This window comes from Triturus cristatus, chromosome 5_2 (assembly GCF_964204655.1).
Source record: "Triturus cristatus chromosome 5_2, aTriCri1.1, whole genome shotgun sequence".
NCBI lineage: Eukaryota > Metazoa > Chordata > Amphibia > Caudata > Salamandridae > Triturus > Triturus cristatus.
Window position 1 is genome coordinate 1,073,585,739 of NC_140588.1, and position 18,651 is coordinate 1,073,604,389.

Consider the following 18,651-nt stretch of genomic DNA (forward strand, 5'->3'; position numbering starts at 1 on the left):
ATTCATGCCATCTCAAATGACATCATTTATGAGAAAACTGTGCATGGTAGCAGGGCGAGTTATAGTTCATGTTGTCTGGCAGGCTAAAACCTTCAAATATATTAATTATGATATTATATATATTATGTATGTACACACACACACACATAATTATGCACACAATAAGAGTGACATACTACATTTGTGACATCACTGGCTTCAGAGGTAGGCAGAAATCTATAGAATAAACAGATGGATTGCTCTTTATTAAATATAGGATGTACATAAAAACAAATAATTATAATTATTTTATTTCTAAACCTCAAAATGTTTGGCAGCTTGGTCCCACAGAATTATATGTAGATGATTCAGACTTTCCATGGATAGCTGTTTTCCAGAGAAGTGACCTAAAATAAGGAAAGACATATGCTTGCTTTAATGGGCTATTATAGATCAATGATCTTCTAAGTATAGCTATGAATCAACAAGGAGTGAGGCCTCCTGCAAATAGTATCAAAGCCATTACCTACCTATATTAATTAACAACGAAACAAACCCCCTAGCTATGCAGCCGAAAAATATATGTGTGATATTGTAAGTCTCTGAGACATGGTCAAAAATAATTAAAATATTCGATTCTATGTCAGGACTGGAGGCGAGGATTATGCCTTCTTTCTCCACTTTAATCAATAGCAGCGAAGTACAACAGAAACTACATTTCCCATGAACCAAAGGGAAAATGTAGTCAAAACAAAACACGTAACATTGACCAATCAGTGAACCAGCACAGTGTCCAATCCAGGGCCGGATGCCCAATATAGTCCATCAACTGTGTCTCCTCCTCCTCTTTCTTCGCTGCTGCGCAGCAAGTTAAGTACACGTTTTCATTTCTGTGACAGTTACTGCTGTAATGATGAATTATGTATATTTGACTGATATTGTGCTTCAGATGTTTCATCCTTCTCTGTTGTGACTAGCGCTTCGCGCTACATTTGAAGTGATCGTTTGCTTTGTTTTTCGTCAAGCGCGGCTTGACTCGATAGCGTTGGTGTGATCCGATGTGTTTTTCTCTTTGAGTTACTACGCGCTTGTGGCGCGTTCGGTTTCACCAGCGTGGGGACAGCGCTGGAGGAATTTGGCTGCAGGTGCGGGTTTCCCGTGCCTAAGTGGCGTCAGCTGGCTGCGCTCCTGGTCCTCCCACCGCCAGAGGGTTGGAGAGGCTGTGCACCACGTCGCGTTCGTTTGATCTCACTTCAAAGGGGATTTTTCAAACGACGCGCGCGCGGTGCACTGGAGCCCTGATCTGAGGCGAACGCCGGTTTCGGTGTAGGCAGCAGTGGCGCTATAACGAGGCCGCGCTGCCAGATATCTTCTACGCTTGTTGCCCATGTCCAGTTTCTGTGGGACGCAGGCTGTATTTTTCATCTGAACGCCTCTTGGAGGTCTGGTATTTTTAAACAAGGGACTTTGCCCAGATCAGTTCACCCGGTGCAGGGTGTGTTTGCTTGGACGTGTCATTGGCCAGCAGGTAGTCCCTCGGGCTTGGAGCCGGTATCTGGTGGTGAAAAGTACCACGTTTTCAAAAATTAACCGGCTGATACCCAGCCCTGTAAAGAGAAGGTTTATTCCTTTCTGCCTTTCCAGGCCTCCTTTGCTTTTCCCTCACTTGTGGTGAGTGTACCCCTTCCCAATGGAGTATTATGATGACTTTCCCGAGGAGGAAGAGGATCCCCTCGCCGACATGCCCTGGGGTGATGCCTTTTATGAGGCTATGGACACATCCATTTACCGGGCGGTGGACCAGGCAATATCTCCCTTAGAGTCTAGGCTTTCTTCTCAGATTCAATCCGCTTTTGCCCAACTCTCCCACCAGTTGACGTCCCAACCCTCTATCCCTTCGGGTGTTTCACCTGATCCCCTGCGGTCCCCTCCTGCTAAGCGTAGCCGCGACGCAGGGGTGGACGGAGATGCCTTTGATCGCCTTAGACAGGCGTTTCTAGATAGCCACAGGTCAGTTCCGGCTGGTCTTTCCCTCCCTACAGCTCCGGTTTTTCCTTCAGTCGATACCTCCACCCCCTGTCTCCCTGGTCCGTCTCACACTCCCCCAGGTACGTCAGATATGCTAGATCCCAACAATATCGTCCACCCACGGTCTTCGGACTGGACTCTGGCAGACAAAGTAGCAGCCTATGTGGCCGCCCACATTAGACGCCCTCTAGAAAAAGAGGCCCGTAACTGCCTTCGGGCGGAATGCCCCCGCCCAACCCTGGAGGGGAAGGTGTCCCTCACCCCTGAGATTGACCCGCGAATGGGTACCTTTCTTCAAAAGTTCATTAGGGACCCAAAAAAGGGGATTGACAGATCCTGGAGGGCCTGCCAGGATAAGCTCCTGTACGCTTTGGGACCCATCACAAAAATTTTAGACATGGCAGAGGAAGCGAAGGAGTCATGCTCCACTATTTCCCCAGAGACTCTGTCGGGTTGGGCGCAACGTGTGGTGATTTTCATGGGGAGTGCAAACTGTGCCCTTTCCACCGAGCGTCGCCGGTCCCTTCTTATTAAGATTGATCCAAAGTTAGGTGACCTGGCAGACTCCGAAGCTGGTGCAGTGGCCCAGGGTGGATTGTTTGGTGAGCCCTTTGTCAAGGAGCTTGGAAAGTTTGTGAACAAGTTCACCTCTTTAGATCGAGCACAGTCTACTATCAAGAAGGTGTTACCTCGTGTTTTTCACGGGGCCGGCCGAGGCAGGGTTCGCTCGGCCGGTCGTCAGCAACGCCAGCAGGCTCAAAGAGGCTCCGGACAATACCAGGACCAGTCCCGGTTCGGCAATTTTTACCCCACACGTGGACGACGGGGTAAAGGCAGAGGATTCCGTGGAGGAGCTACAACCTCTAGTCCAGGTGAGAATTCTCCCTTCTTCCCCTCTAGACATAGGGGGTCGGTTGGTGGGTCGGTTTCAGGTTTGGCAGACCATCACGCGCGACGCTTGGGTTCTGCAGACTGTGAGGGGTTTTCACTTAGAGTTCCAGGGGTCCCCGGTTCAGTCGACTTTGCCCCGACCCATTCATTTTTCAGCGCAAGACGCGGTCTTGGTAGACGCGGAAGTTTCGTCGCTCCTGGCAAAGGGCGCTATCGTTGTTTCGTCTCCCCACCCTCAAGTGTTTCTGAGCAATATTTTTCTGGTCGACAAGACCGACGGATGCAAGAGGCCTGTGATCAACTTAAGCGACTTCAACCAGTGGTTGGTTTACCGGCATTTCAAGATGGAGGGAATTCATCTTCTTCTGGACATGTTGAGGCCCCTCGACTGGATGGTTCGTTTGGACCTCAAAGACGCCTATCTGGTGGTCCCGATTTTTCGACCCCACCGTCGGTTCCTACAGTTTTTCTGGGGTCGTCACACATACGAGTTCACATCCCTCCCGTTCGGTCTCTCCTCAGCTCCCTGGTGCTTCACCAAGGTTCTCAAGCCAGTGGTGGAGTACCTGCGATCCAGGGGGGTCAGAATGATTATCTACCTCGACGATTTGCTTCTCATGGCCCCCTGTCCACGTCAGTTGACGCAGCAACTCCAGATGGCGGTCTCGCTTCTACAGGAGCTCGGTTTTGTCATAAACGAGACAAAGTCCCTTCTTTGTCCTACGCAGAATCTTACATTCTTGGGGTTCGTCATAGACTCCACTACATCCACTCTCAGCCTCCCGGCCAGGAAAGTTTCCAAGATCAGGCACGAGTTGCGTCGCGTGTTAGCGAAGCAACGGATCTCCCTCCGCCAGTTGGCTCGGGTAGTGGGTCTGCTGTCGGCTTCGATCCAAGCCATCTTCCCGGGCCCTCTACATTACAGGGCCCTTCAACGGCTCAAAGGTTTCTTCCTACGCAAGGGTTACCCCTACAGTCGCAAGGTCGCATTATCCACCGAGGCTCGCGCCGAAATTCATTGGTGGTTGGACCATATGGAGGCATGGAACGGGAGCGCAATTTTCGGTTCCACGCCAGACATAGTTATAGAGTCAGACGCCAGCAGGCTTGGTTGGGGTGCACGGTGCGGAGACCTCTCCATGGGAGAATTGTGGTCTCCCGAAGAACAGCAGTTACACATCAACTGCTTGGAGCTTCTGATGGGATCCTTCGCAGTTCGGTGCTGGACGAAGGATTCAGTGCAGTCTTGTGTTCTGCTGAAAATGGACAATGTTTCAGCAGTCCGTTATGTGAATCACCTGGGAGGTACCCGTTCGAAGGCCCTCTCGGATCTGGCAGCCAGTTTCTGGCAGTACTGCCTGGACGCGCAGGTGTCGGTCACGGCGGAATACCTTCCCGGTCGAGCCAATGTTGAAGCGGACTTTCAGTCCCGCCACTTTCGGGATTCCACCCCATGGCGGTTGCACCACTCCGTCTTTGCGGCGTTGAACGAGCTTTGGGGTCCTTTCTCAGTGGACCTGTTTGCGTCCCGTCTGGATCACCAGATTCAGCGATTTTTCAGTTGGCGTCCAGATCCTCTGGCAGCCGCCACAGATACGTTTCTTCAGGATTGGAGTGGGGAACTGGGTTATGCGTTCCCTCCCTTTGCGATGATCACGAGGGCGATGGCTCAGGTCTGTCGGCAGAAGGCAGATCTAGTCATGGTCACGCCGTTGTGGAAGTCTCAAGTGTGGTTTCCAGTTCTTCTGGAACTTTCCTGGGATTTTCCAATCCTACTCCCCCAATTTCCAACTCTTCTTCTGAATCCGGACGGGAATCCGCACTCTCTAGTGTCCGCGGAATCGCTATGGCTCATGGCGTGGTGGATTTCCGGGGTCGATGGGAAGCCCCTGGCCTTTCGAGAGAAGCTGAAGCTTTCATTACTAAAGCATGGGCGAACAGCACGGTCAAAAGATACAGGTCAGCGTGGGGTAGATGGTCCCGTTGGTGTTTGCAACGGGGTTTCGATCCCTTGGTCTCGGATGTCATCCAAGTGGTGAATTTTCTGGCTCAATTGGGATCACAGGGCCTGGCGTACCGATCGGTCAATACCTTCAGGTCGGCGATCTCCTCGGGCCACGTCCCGGTGGAGGGTTCACCGGTGGACGAACACCCCCTTGTATGTCGCCTGCTGCGGGGCATCCGCTTATCGTTGCCTCCGGAGCCCCGTTATTCCGAGCTCTGGGATGTGAATCAAGTGCTTAACCTCTTTTTATCTTGGCAGCTGAATAGGTTCCTTTCACGGAAAGAACTTTCGGGTAAGCTAGCCATGCTTTGGTGCCTGATTTCTTGCACGCGGGTATCGGATGTTCGGGCCTTGGACATTACAGGTCGAATTTTTACCCCGGAGGGGGTGACTTTTACACTGTTGAGGCGCACAAAGTGCCATTCTAGGACAATTTCTTATCCTCAGTTTCCTGACTCTCCGAAGCTTTATGTGGTTCGATGCCTCGAGGCATACGAAGAAATGACTGAGGAGTTTCGCCCTCCGGGGGAGAGACAACTCCTCATTTCGCTTTGGAAGCCTTTTAAGGCGGTTTCTTCCCCTACCATCGCTCGATGGGTCCGCTGGGTGATGCAGGAAGCAGGCATCAACCTTAGCAAGTTTGGTGCACATTCCACAAGAGGTGCGATGGCTTCAAAGGCTTTCAGTTTGGGGGCGCATTTGGAAGACATCCTCAACGCGGCAGATTGGTCTTCGGACTCTACTTTCAAACGGTTTTATTTTAAACCGGTTTTAAATATGGCTCATGTGGTTGTGGGCAAGCTTTGAACAAGCATAATCCTCGCCTCCAGTCCTGACATAGAATGAAAAATTTCCTAGCTAACGTAACGGAAAGTTTCAATTCTATTAAGGACTCGGAGGCGAGGATTATCCCGCCCTCGTTTCCTGAAGGAGATCCCTCCCGTACTTCTGTAAGTAACTTTGTTTCTATTGGATGAAATGTTCAGTTACTATTGTGCATAATGCAATTGTCATTTTCTCTTTTGAACATGTTGTTCCTTGGCAGGTCTTGTGTATTATGGCTTCTGTACAATTGGGCATGTACACTTCCTGCAGTAATGTTTTATGTTTGTCCTCAGGCTCGGATTCTCACAAGCAAGATTCCTGATGGGCTGATGGTTGCTGGTTCCGCGCTCAGAAAGAGGAGGAGACACAGTTGATGGACTATATTGGGCATCCGGTCCCGGATTGGACACTGTGCTGGTTCACTGATTGGTCAATGTTACGTGTTTTGTTTTGACTACATTTTCCCTTTGGTTCATGGGAAATGTAGTTTCTGTTGTACTTCGCTGCTATTGATTAAAGTGGAGAAAGAAGGCATAATCCTCGCCTCCGAGTCCTTAATAGAATTGAAACTTTCCGTTACGTTAGCTAGGACATTTTTCATTCACAGCAACTGTGCTACTATTTCTGACATGACTTGTTACCCCAAAATATTGTATTTATTTAAGTCAACAAAGAGGAAGGACAGGTAACGTATCTGCAGTAATTATTCTCCAGATGAAGATCTTGTCAATAACCACTGAACATGACTTTTATTTTTGTACATGTGTGTGGCAAAAGTGTGGCACACCTAAACGCCATCTTGATGGAATCAAAGCTGTAAAACTTAAAACATTTCATACTGAGGATACTGTAGTGAATGAAGAAACCAGAGAGCTTGAGAACAAACAATTCTCTCAAATATTACCCAAATGTATCCTAAATATAGCCTAATGCTAGAAGTGCATAAAACGCTTAGGTGTCCTGTGCAGCAAATTAAGCGATCAACTAGATTTAAAAAAACAAAATTAGCAACTAGGTTAAAAGCCCTTGGTCGCTATTTGAGAATTCAGAAAATGTATCCTCATTTTAGTTTTCTAGAGCACTAACCATAAATTATATGAGGAAAAGAGCACTCTTATTTTGTTCATTTCAAAAGGTAATGGTAATGTTTTGCAGTTTTAATTCCATCAAGATGACTTCAGGTGTGTCACACTTTTCTCATAAATGTAGAATGTTAGTGCTCTAGTTGACTGTTGGGATGGCGGAGCCAGGGGCATGGACTGTGACAATGGAGGACAGGGAGAGGGAGCAGGGAGGGATAGAAGCAGCAAGCTGACTACACTGGGTAAGCGCGATTGGCAGCGGCAGTACAGGGGGGCCACATAGGGCAGGAGGAAGAGGCAGTGGCACAACAATAGACCATGGAGGGAGGAGGATTAGGGGTAGCAAGACAATCATGTCAGGACAGGTGAGAAAGGCTGAGGGTGCGAAACGAACCATGGAGGACAGGAGGGAGGGAAAGTGGCAGCATAATGGGCTATGGAGAGCGAGAGGGATGAGGTAGGGGCACGGACCTACACAGTAGAGGGCAGAAGGGAGGTGGCAAGAGCAGCAAGTTGACCACACAGAGCAGGCAACAGAAGTAGTGGTAGCATTATAGACCACTCAGAGCAGGTGGGAGGGCAGTGGTAGCACAACGGACCATGGAAGGCAGAAGAGAGGGAGCAGGGGCACGCCTACAAACCAGAGAGGGTGGGGAGGGGAAAGAAGCACAGACTAGAACAACAGCGGACAGGGGGAGGGGCAACAAGCTGACCAAACAGCAGGAGGAAGGTGCAGTGGCAGCACAACAGACAATGGAGGGCAAGAGGGAGGGGGAGTGGCAGCACAGCGGAAAATGGTGGGCAGGAGGGAGGAAGAGTAGCAACATAATGGACGACGAAGAGAAGGATGGAAGGGGCAGGGGCCTGGACTCGGACAACGGCAAGTAGGAGCAGGGGACAGAGGCAGTAAGCTGACCACGGACAACAGGCGGGAGGATGCAAGAACATGCACACAGACAACGAAGGGCAGGGGGAAGCAACCATGAGGGGCAGGCAGAAGGGGCAAAGGCAAAAGACTATACAAAGTTGGAGTTAAGGGGGCAGACACATGGATCCAGGGGTAGGGGCTAGGACAGGGACAAGAATCTAATCATGGAGGGCAAGCCGCAGGGGCAGTGGCAGCACATTGGACCATGCAGAGCAGGACAGAGGGGCCAAGGTAAGGGCCTGAACTTGGGACAATAGAGGGAAGGGCCGAGGTGGGTAGGGGAAGCAAACTAAGCATGGAGGGCGAAGCAGGAGGGGCAGTGACAGCATAAAAGACCACACAGGGCAAAAGGGAGAGGGCAGGGCATGAATTCAGAGAACTGAGGCCAGGGAGGAGGGATTAGGGGCAACATGAACACAAAGGAAATGCCTGCAATGGCACAGGCAGAACAGTGGACACTGGAGAGCAGGAGGAAGGGGTAGAGGCAAACACATAGGCAACGAAGGGCAGGGCAAAGGGGAGGGGGCTGGAGCAAGAGCAGCAACCTGACCAAGTAAGGCAAGCCAGCAAGGGTATTAAGCTGGACAGAGGGCTGGTCTAATTAGAGAGGGGTACGCATGGTGTACGTACGGCAGGTAGAAAGGGGAGTGGGTCAGCAATCGGACCATGGCGAGCAGGTCGGCATGGGTAGGGTCAGCACAATGGACCATTGAGGACAGGAGGGAGGGGAATCCTCATGGAAAACATAGGGTGAAGGTGGAGGCAGGGGTAGCAATCTGACGATGGAGTACAAGACGGCAGGGGCAGCATAAGGGACCACTGAGGGCAGACAATAGGAGGCAGGCACATACACATGGAGAGAGCAGGGGCAGCAAGGCAGGAGGTGACGGGTTAAGCAGACTAGAACAGAGGGCAGGCAAGATGGGGGAGGGGCAGCAATCTCATCACTTCAGGCAGGAGATGGCAGCAGGGGCACAAAGATGGAGAATGAAGGGCAAGCAAGTGGGGAGCATGGACAGTACGCTGACCATGAACAGCAGGCTATGGGAGGTTGGCCACCAGCGGGGGGTGAGCATGTGCCACACCCCTGCCTAAATGGCCAAAGGCTGTGCGAAGTGGAGATGTTGGCTGAATATGTACATTTAAAAAAAAATCGAAATTTACTGAAGAAAACAAAGAATAAATGGAAGTTATAGTCAGGTATGGCAATATGATCTTCCCTAACATTAAAAGAAAATTACTGAAAAAAATCAAAGGTTAAAGTGAAGTTATAGTTAGGTGTTCATTTAAGTTAAAACCTAACATTTAAAAAACTAAAATGTGCTAGTTATAGTTCAGTGAGCTAACTATAAATTTGCCCCGCAATGCACTGCTTATGAGCTCACATAGTATGCGACTCATGGCATGTTATATTACCTAACTGATGACATCATTGACTTTAGCTACTGCTCCTCAAATACCCTATAAACATCTTGATCATTTTAGAAAATATAGTAGTAAAAGGTCCACTAACACATACAGCTTACATTGACTGTATGTATATGGGCATATATATAAAATATAAATAGTGTGCTTCATGAGACGAGTCTGATTCCGTATGCTTACTTTATATGGTGTGCATTTAATTGTTAATAAAATTTTAAGTGCAAAGAGTACTTCGTTTAGAGAAGTTAGGGACTAGGCAAAACTAGTGAAAGTTGATGACTTATGTTACAATAGGTTGTGACTGAAATCAAAGTCCTGCTGCCAAAATATGTGAGAAAAACTAAAGTTTGCTTACAATACATTATTCTTCAGTGGATTGTGGTGCAAATGCTGACATTAAAGAGGTGCAATGTAGTGCTATCATCAATTTCTATACAAACTTGAGATTTATATGGTAAATATATTTATTTCAAAACGTTTACTGAAAATTTTGCAACATTATCCATTGTAGGAGAATGTATAATCTATGAGTGACTCAATTACAAACGGTTGAAGTCGCAGTTTGGTTATAAACATTGTTGTCTGAAAATATGCCATTCACCTCATTTCAAGATTAGGTGTAAGGCATTTTTACAAAAATGCAAAAAGTGACCTGATTATAATGAGCACTATACACTTTCAAAATACCAGGGGCAGTAACTAATCTCTGCCAAAGGCTGGCTCCACCAAATTACCAGCCCTGCCCAGTTTCAAGTGTTCTGTACTGTAAATTGCAAAGGTTTGTCAGCCCACCATACATAGTCTCTCATCATAAACAGAACCAGAAAAAGGTGTGAGAGGTCAGAAAGTACCTCACGTAAGCATCACCAAAGGAGCTGCTGGTTGATACTCACCAGTTTGCTCACATTGTCATCATTGGTAACTTTCATGACCGAAACAAAAAAAAAACAGTTATAGTACCCAAGTTTTATAGTTTATGTGAGAGAAGGTGAAGAACGAAACAGAGTGTACTGTCGATGCTTGTGTCATACATCAATCAACTGGACCCCGTAACGTGAAAGAAGAAAATTTCTTCTCCAAGCTAAAATGAATTGTGACTCAATCAATCAATCAGCTTTATTCGGCAATTAAGACATAAAAGCACATTTACAAACATTATTTACAGTTATATAAATTACCTAAAAAATAAGTAAAATTCCAATTAAATTTTTAAATGTCCGTCAAGCTAGTTCTTGCTTTAAAAATATTGAGAAATCACAGTCATGAAGTTAGAACCAGCTCATATCAGCTTAAATTGCACAGGGGATAACATAATATAATATTATGGTCACCTTAATTACCTGCTTATAATAACAGCAGCGGGTGATGTTAACAAGATGTTGAATTGTTTATGGGTATGGAGTTTACGTTGGGTCTCAGAGCTTTTGACCTTATGCCCCAGGCCCATCCTATAAACATAGCCAGTGCTATACAGATCGGGGGTGCAGGATCAGTGCACAGAATGCGAAGGGCGATGGCGTATCTTCTAATGCCCATAGACTTACAGATTGGTTTTATCCATTTTGTTCTCGGTGTTACATACATTGGACAAAAGAATAATACATGTCCTATGTTTTCGCATTCGTCTACGCATCTATAGCACCTATCATTATTAGTACCTGATCCCCCCCATCTCGAGGTGAAATCTGCAACGGGTAATGTACCCACCCGCAGTTGAAAATATAACTTGCGATCAGAGATTTTTTCAATGATGTCCCAAAACTTCTCTTTGAGGGGTTGAACTTTTAACTCTAGAAAGCGGGACGTTAGATGGGTGGAAAGGCCTTGGGCAATTTCTAGTTTATAAACCCATTCCCAGTACATCATTTTCAACTTTTCTTTGGAAGGAAAAACTGCACCTGCAGGGTTTTTCCAAAGTTCAATCAGGCCTATATTACCCAAAAGGGATTTTATCTCAAGCAACCAGGTTATTTTTTGGGACCTGTCGGATTCAATTATATCCACAAAGCCACTCCTATAGTGCATGAGTTCATCTGTGCACCAAAGACGACGCCAGTATAATATTGGACGTAACCTCGCCAGATGTTCTAGGGGTTTTTTGCCAAGATCCAATAATAAGGGACGCAATGGCGTACTAGGTGGAAGATTTGTGATTTTGCGAAGAAAAGCATTTTCTAGGACCTTCAGCCTATTCAAGTTGCCAAAGCCCCAGAGCTCGGCCCCGTAGAGGCATGAGCCCAGGACCGACGTTCCGTAAATTTCTAGAGCTGGAGAGATTGGCTTTGTAAATGAGTTTTTAAATCTAGATAGAAGAGCCCCTGATCTTTGTTTGTGTTGCAAGACGGCGCGGTCAAGTTGGCAACCCCAGTGCATGTCTTTTTGTAAAGTTATCCCCAGGTAAGTAAATGAGGTAACCTCCTCCAAAGGTAACTTGTTCATGTATATTTTCCCTTTGAAGGATTTTGATCCGTTAAATGACATAAATTTGGTTTTTCCCGTGTTGACTTCCAGACCCCTTACAGTGCAAAATTCTTCAAAGCACCGGAGGGCCTTCGATAGGCCACTGGGGGTCTTCGAAATAATCAACGTGTCATCCGCAAACATGAGGATAGGGATGCGTACACCGGCCAAAGCAGGTGCGTCGGTCGGGGTCAGTGAGAGGCGGCCGGCCACCCCATCGACAAACAGTGAGAACAGGGTCGGCGCCAAGACGCAACCCTGCCACACTCCCCTGCCGACCGGGAAGTCCTCGGTCACCTCCCCCATACCCCCCCACCGCACTCGAGCAACATTTCCCTCATGTAAGCGGATGATCACGGAAAGGAGCTCAGGAGCAATACCCATTTCCCCCAAAACCTGCCATAGCCTGCTCCTTGGGACCAGGTCAAAGGCTGCCTTTAGGTCCACGAATACTGCGTAAAGGGCACCTTTCCCCAAGACCACCGTCTTCCAGTATAAGTTAACAAAACGGAAGACTTGGTCAATAGTACTTATCCGGGAACGGAACCCTGCCTGCATTGGGCTCAAGATGTCATGATCGTCAATCCAGAGTTGGATTTTGTGGAGGAACAAGCGGCCTATGATCTTTTGAATCGAGTCAATTAGACTGATTGGCCTATAATTACTTGCCATTGTTTTATCCCCCTTTTTATATTCTGGGACGATTTCTGCGCCCTTCCATGAGCATGGGATGGCAGCTCCCTGAGCAATTGCATTTGCAAGTTGCAGAATATAACAAGACCAGAGACTTCTATCGTTAACAAACATGTCTGCAGGGATTCCGTCCATGCCAGGGGCTTTTCCTCTAACCACTTTGTCCAAAGCTCTATCTACATCTTTTATTGAGAATAAGGCCTCAGCGTAAAATACAGATGGGGAGGTCTCAAAAAGACTGTTTTCATACGGTGCGGCATACTGGGGTTTGAAATAATCAACCCAAGCATTTTGCGCCACGTTGTTTTGCGGCCGCTCTGCAATGCCACCCCTATCCCATTTGTATGTGTCCCAGAAAACTTTACTATTCTTGTCCCGGGAAGCATCCAATAGATCCTTCCACATCTCAGTATCCCAAGTTGCCTTTGCCTCTTTCAATATCTTCCCATAACGAGACCTGGCAGACCTTACAAGTGATATGTCATTCTGCTTGAGTGCACTGCCAAGCTCTGACCGGGCTTTCCGGCACTCATTGTTATACCAGCCCTCTTTTTTATGAAGTTTGGGATTTCTACCGGAGGTAGGTTTGAGAAAATATTTTCGCAGGCCCGCGAAAAGCCTGGTATGGATTTCTGCCACTAGATGAGGTGGATTTTGGCCCTTTGCCTGTACACTCAATACTTCTAGTACAGAGATTACTTCTCTATTTATTGCCTGTAGGGTCTTTGGATCCTCAGCAACCCGGTCCCATTTTAGATAGCGTGTATTATTAGACAGGAGGTGCTCAGACTCATACGTAACTTGCAATGGTGGTGAATGACCAAACAAGGACGCATTAAATGATGAGACTAAAGGATGATGATCGCTCTCTTGCCGATTAATTACCTCCATGTCATTAAAGTGGGTCCAGAGTTGAATGTGGATCAGTAAATAATCAATTCTACTAGCCCTACGACCATTATCGAAAGTATTTGCACCTTGTTTATCGGACGGACTTCTGCCATTCGCTGCTCTCATGTGATTACCTAAGCAGAGGCCATTTAACTGGATTGCGGCCTCCGTCCATCTTTTTACTGGTGCAATCTCAAGTGGTGGAATTCCCCAATTAACATCTTCTTCTTCAGTAAGCTGTGATATGTCATCAAAGTACAGTGGTTCGAATGATGTATTAAAATCACCTGCTATAATAGGCAGGATGTTGGGGGGAGAGAGTCGATTATTTCTTCCAGTAATTGTACAACTGGAGACCTTTTTCCCCCCGGGAGACCTCGCGCATAAACATTAAAAATTTCTAGGTTAATCCCGGACTTTGGGACGATCTTTACAGATAAAATATCATCACTAGTACTAGGTCTTTGGGTCACTCGACATCCTAAGTCTTGCTTTAGCCATATAGTTAGCCCGCCAGACGGCCGGCCTCTTTTGCTTTTTAGGGCTGGAATATAGAAATTGAGAAATCCATTGCATACAAGGGGGTCTAGCGACCATGTCTATTGGAAGAGACATATGTCAAATTTAGATATAAAACCTAACCAGTCAGGGTCTGCTATTTTAGGGCCTAGGCCGGCTATGTTCCAAGAAATTATGATCAATAGGCCACTCTCAGTGCAGCCTCCATTATCTAGTTTTAGGCTCTGTCGTAATGAACTTGGGCTTTCTCTTTCCAGGTGGATCAAATTGTTATTAACAGTGGTTGCCACGTTGTTTGTTTCACCAGAGTCAGCTTTCCCATCGAATCCAACTAAGGCTATGGTGCAACTTGACGGTAGTATCACCCTAGGCTTAGTTGTTAATTGGAGTTTTTCCCCCTTCTGGTGCTGGTCCAGTGGTATTTCCTTGGAAGAACTGTTTCTAGCCTTACCTTCCTCTATTAAGGTAGTACATACTACCCGTTTTTCCATAGGGGTTATGGCTGGTTTACATATATTATTCTTTTTACGGTGAGGGTTTAATCGTCAATCACAGTCTTCCAATCCGGAGGACCCGATTGTCTTATGCTGCATAATAGGTTCTCTGGGATCACTGGGCCGCATGTTGGAGTCTCTCTGGCCGCAACCCGCTAGATTGGGTTGTTGGTAGTCACAATAGAAGAAGGACAAGGGCAGTGAAAGAATTGGACTGCAAGAACTAGAATTTCGCCATTGACAGATGTGCTCCACTGCCTTGGTATCTCTAAAGTTAATTATAATGCAATCACCTTCTATCGTTTTCTTCAATGGACCAACCCAATTAACTCGACGCACAAAGAGAATTTCTGTTGAGACATTTGGAGGCAGGGGGCGATTACAATTTACCAGTATACACATTTGTTCCTCAGCTCCCTATAATCCTCCCTGGTATCTGTGCCCAAGGGCTTAACTCCTGCCAGTATTATCACGTAGGGTCTAGACTCTAGAGGAAGGTGTAAGTTTGGGAATTTTCTTGTCGCCGGATTACTAAATGCTTCCCTACCTGGCTGTTTTAATACTGGGCTACTACTAACTGCTGCAGATCCATTCCCCCCACTCGCTATGCTACCTAATTTAGTGGTCTTGGTGGTATCCCGGGTAACCTGTCCCGACACGTGCGAGTTGGTATTTATTATAGGTGGAGAGGTAGTGGGTACAGCATTAGTAATAGTAGCTCTTTTATTGAGGGGCATAACTGTTGGTGTTTTGTGACATGCCTGGCATTTACTAGCATTTTTCTGCCGGGACTGTGCTGCCGAATACTGCAGCTCCAGACAAGTCAGTCTATTTTCAATCCCATCCAGTCTGTCATAAATTGGTTGGCACGTTTTATAAAATATTGCCTCTATTTTTCCCCAAAAATCATCGCCCACATTGTACTGTTCCTTGGGGGGGGCTAATAGATGAGATATTTGGTCATCCTCTTTTCCATCCTCCAGGACTACTTCTGGGTGGGTGGTGGGTTTTTCAACAACAATATCCACAGGAGTGATTCTCCTTGACTTTGCAGTTAGGCCCATATTTGGTGGTTCTCTGCGTTTCCTTTTGGATCTCTCAGTTTTCGTACTTTCCTTGCTCTTTGGGGAAGGTATCTTGTGTTTAGAGTTCATAGTAGATCGAGTCTTTACGCTCTCAGTTACACCGGTTGTTCGTAGCGACTTTGATTGACCCCTTTTTTGTCTGGTATTAAGATTGACTCCTTCAGAGTCTGGTATGCAATGATTTGAATTTCTCTGTGGGGAAGAATCATCTTCATCGTTTCCCGATGCAACCAGCATAATACTCGCATCGTTATCTGGTCTCTGTTCCGTGTTATGCACCGGGGAATGAGCGTGAGTGAGATGTCCCAGTGAGGAACGTTTGTCTGTGAGAGAACCCAGCGACAAGCGTTTTTCAGTGTAGTCAATCTCTTTATCCAGGATGGATGATACCCTTACAAGGAATTGATAAAGTGTGCCAACCAGGGACTTCCGTCTCGTATCGGGAACAGCAGACATCGTTTACAAATCTCTTTGGCTGCGAGTTACACTTTAGAAGATTAGATAGACATGACTGACCTTGGTGATGATCTCCTGGCTTCTTCACAGAGGGTGGGCCCGACCCGACCTTACACGGCCTCTAACGGGCTCAAACGGGCCCGCCCTTGGTCCGGGCTTCGTACGGCGCCCGCCCGCGCGCGTCCCGCGACGCGGGAGGAGCGGCGTTCTTTTGAGCACCTCCGGGCGCTTTGGTGATGTCAGATGGCGCTAGGGCGCCTGGGAGATGTGGTCTCCCCTCGCCGGGGCCGCAGGACAGCGCGGCGGCAACAGCAGCGGCAGAGGGACACCCAGCGGGACAGCAGCGGCACTCAGGTGAGCGAATGAGGGCAGGGCAGGGCACCAGCAGTCACCCCCTCGCTATTCTCGGCTCCAAAGGTATCCGGGTTTCTGCAACGAGCTTCCCCAATTGTGACTCACTTGCATGGCCGGTCTAACTGAAATGGTCTAAAACATGCCGTTCTTTTAATCTGAGTGCGATCGCTGTGAATAATAAAGTATGTACAACTGCAAGTGAGTCACGACTCATTTTAGAGAAGCAATTTTCTTCTATCACATTACAGGGTCTGTTGGTTGATGGATGACTCAGGCATCAACACTACACTCTGGGGCATATTCACAAGGAACTATCGCCGACTTAACGGCACTTTATCGCAGCCAAAGTTGCGATAAATTTATCGCCCCATTCACAAGCTGGTGTTAACAGCCCACAGCACCAGCTTACCCGCGATAGCAGCCGCAAAAAACATCGCCACGGATGACCCCCGCAACTATCATTAATGAGATGCAGAGTAGGCATTCCCGTGCAAAAAGCTGCGACAACACAACTCCACAACATTCACAACGAACAGCCAGAACTGCGATAAGAACACAAAACAGGCGATAAGGCGCGTTAGCAGCAGGAATATAACACCTGCTCTGAACTGGTGCTAAGTCGTACTGCAGCCTGCACCACAAAAGAGAGCACAGCCCACAGCCACATCGGAAGGGCAGCAGATGCCATGGAGCCACTGGTCATGCGGCCCGGACATTCAAGAGGGCCACAACACCCACCGCCACCACCCCAGGACCCCAACCCCCACCTGGAATACCCCCCGGACCACCACAGAGGCAGCGAAGACAAAGACAGCGGCCCCCCAGGAAACGCACAAGCCACACAGACCCAACACCCGACAATGTCACTGCCCAATACAGGCCCAAAAGGACAACCATCGCATGCATCATGACCAACAACGCCCAATAGACCGACGGCACCAACACAGCGGACAACCAACATCCAACCCCACACAAAGCTGCTGGCTGTGCTGCACCTGTAGGCACCTGGTACCCCCCAACCAACACCCGCCACAGTCGGAGGAGTCACACGGCCAGCCACATCCAAGACACTCACACCTGTCTTGGACATCACCACAGCCTGGTACCCCAGTCCCCATACGTCAAACATAATGTGCAGGATCCGCTGGAGACCAAGCAAGGACCATATGCCATAGCTGGATGTACGCATGTGTTGTGGGCAATTCACAGCACACGTCATACCTGTGCCCCCTGCCGACACAGCACACAATCACCGCAACAGAAAGCACACATCTCACATCAATGTGAAGGCAACAACCGAACACCGTGGCACCTCCACCAATCTCGCCTCCAAATACCCAGCCACTGTGCATGATTCCTTTATCCTACGACAGTCCATCAGCAACCAGCATCCCCAGGATGGCACCAAGGGAAATACAAGTTCAAAATGAACACCCCACTCACCTCAACTCCACAACCATGCAACTCACAACTCTGGCAATGCACACGTCACAAAAACAAAACCAACATGCAAAACAACATGCCCACCCACCAGACATGACAGGACAACTCACAATGGAAACCTGGGCAAGCCGTGAACATGAGCCATCAACGGCATGGCACCTCAGCCACACAATAGCCGATTGTGGTGAGAGGTGGCAACCAGGCATGTGTGAAGGATGCAGGAGAACCATGATTGGGAAAGTACACAATGCCAAGAGTGGCGGCGATGTGCTGGACAGACCGCAGTATGCCGAACACACCCACATCCTTGGCGACATACACCTCTGGTATCTGGAATTTTAGTGGATAGTGGATGCAACCATGTCACGCCGGCCAGTGGGGAAGTTTGCGAAAATGTTGCCTGTTACGTCCCCCTCCGTAAGCGTGAGCGGAGTGGGATGGCCCGGCGTATGCCAGGCCAGCGTAGGGGTGTGAATAAAAAGCACGTAGACCTGAGCGTGGTCCTCTCCCGGAAAGCCCAATGTCTCTGCCAGTGTCGCGCCGCTCACCATGCCACGAGGCCGACCTCGTGAGAGGAGTTGCCTGCGATCCAGTGTGCATGCCGTACCCCAGACCGCTGGACCCCGAACCCGTCAGGCCCACCTCTGCGCCGCCAGGCCACACTGATCACCTTCCGTCATGGAGGGCCCACCACGTGCAGCACCATGCCCAAGGCCCGCGACCTTGGCAGCCTCCTCAGACCATCACAGGTTCCACGACAGAGGCCCGCTTTAGTCCTTTCTTGTTGACGTACCCTACTTCCGCCTCCGGCCTACACCACGGTCAAGTAGGTCACACATTTGGAACTGAGTCTTGATTACACCAGGCAGTGAACATTATCTAAGGCAGAGTTCATGTCACTATACTCCCTTTGATGTGGTGCCACCAAGTCTGTGCATAGCATTACAACCACACATGTCTGTTGGTCTTCGCAGACAATTGCCCTCGGCCTATGCTGCGCATGAGCAGGTCACTGAAGTGGAACTGAACATCGATTGTTCAACGGCAGATTACATATCTACGCACGCAAGGAGAGGCGTGAGAGGATGACGCG

The 18,651-nt window shown here is 48.3% G+C and overlaps 1 protein-coding gene across 1 annotated transcript in view; it reads right to left on the minus strand.

The window, feature by feature from the left end:
• Positions 1-225: 225 nt before the first annotated feature.
• Positions 226-18,651, minus strand: part of LOC146829692 (serine protease 23-like) — a 1,412,546-nt gene continuing 1,394,120 nt past the window's right edge. The window contains exon 17 of the mRNA XM_085608396.1: positions 226-386. Within this exon, the coding sequence (XP_085464522.1) occupies positions 295-386 (92 nt within the window). The 3' untranslated portion in view covers positions 226-294. The remainder of the gene's footprint in view (positions 387-18,651) is intronic.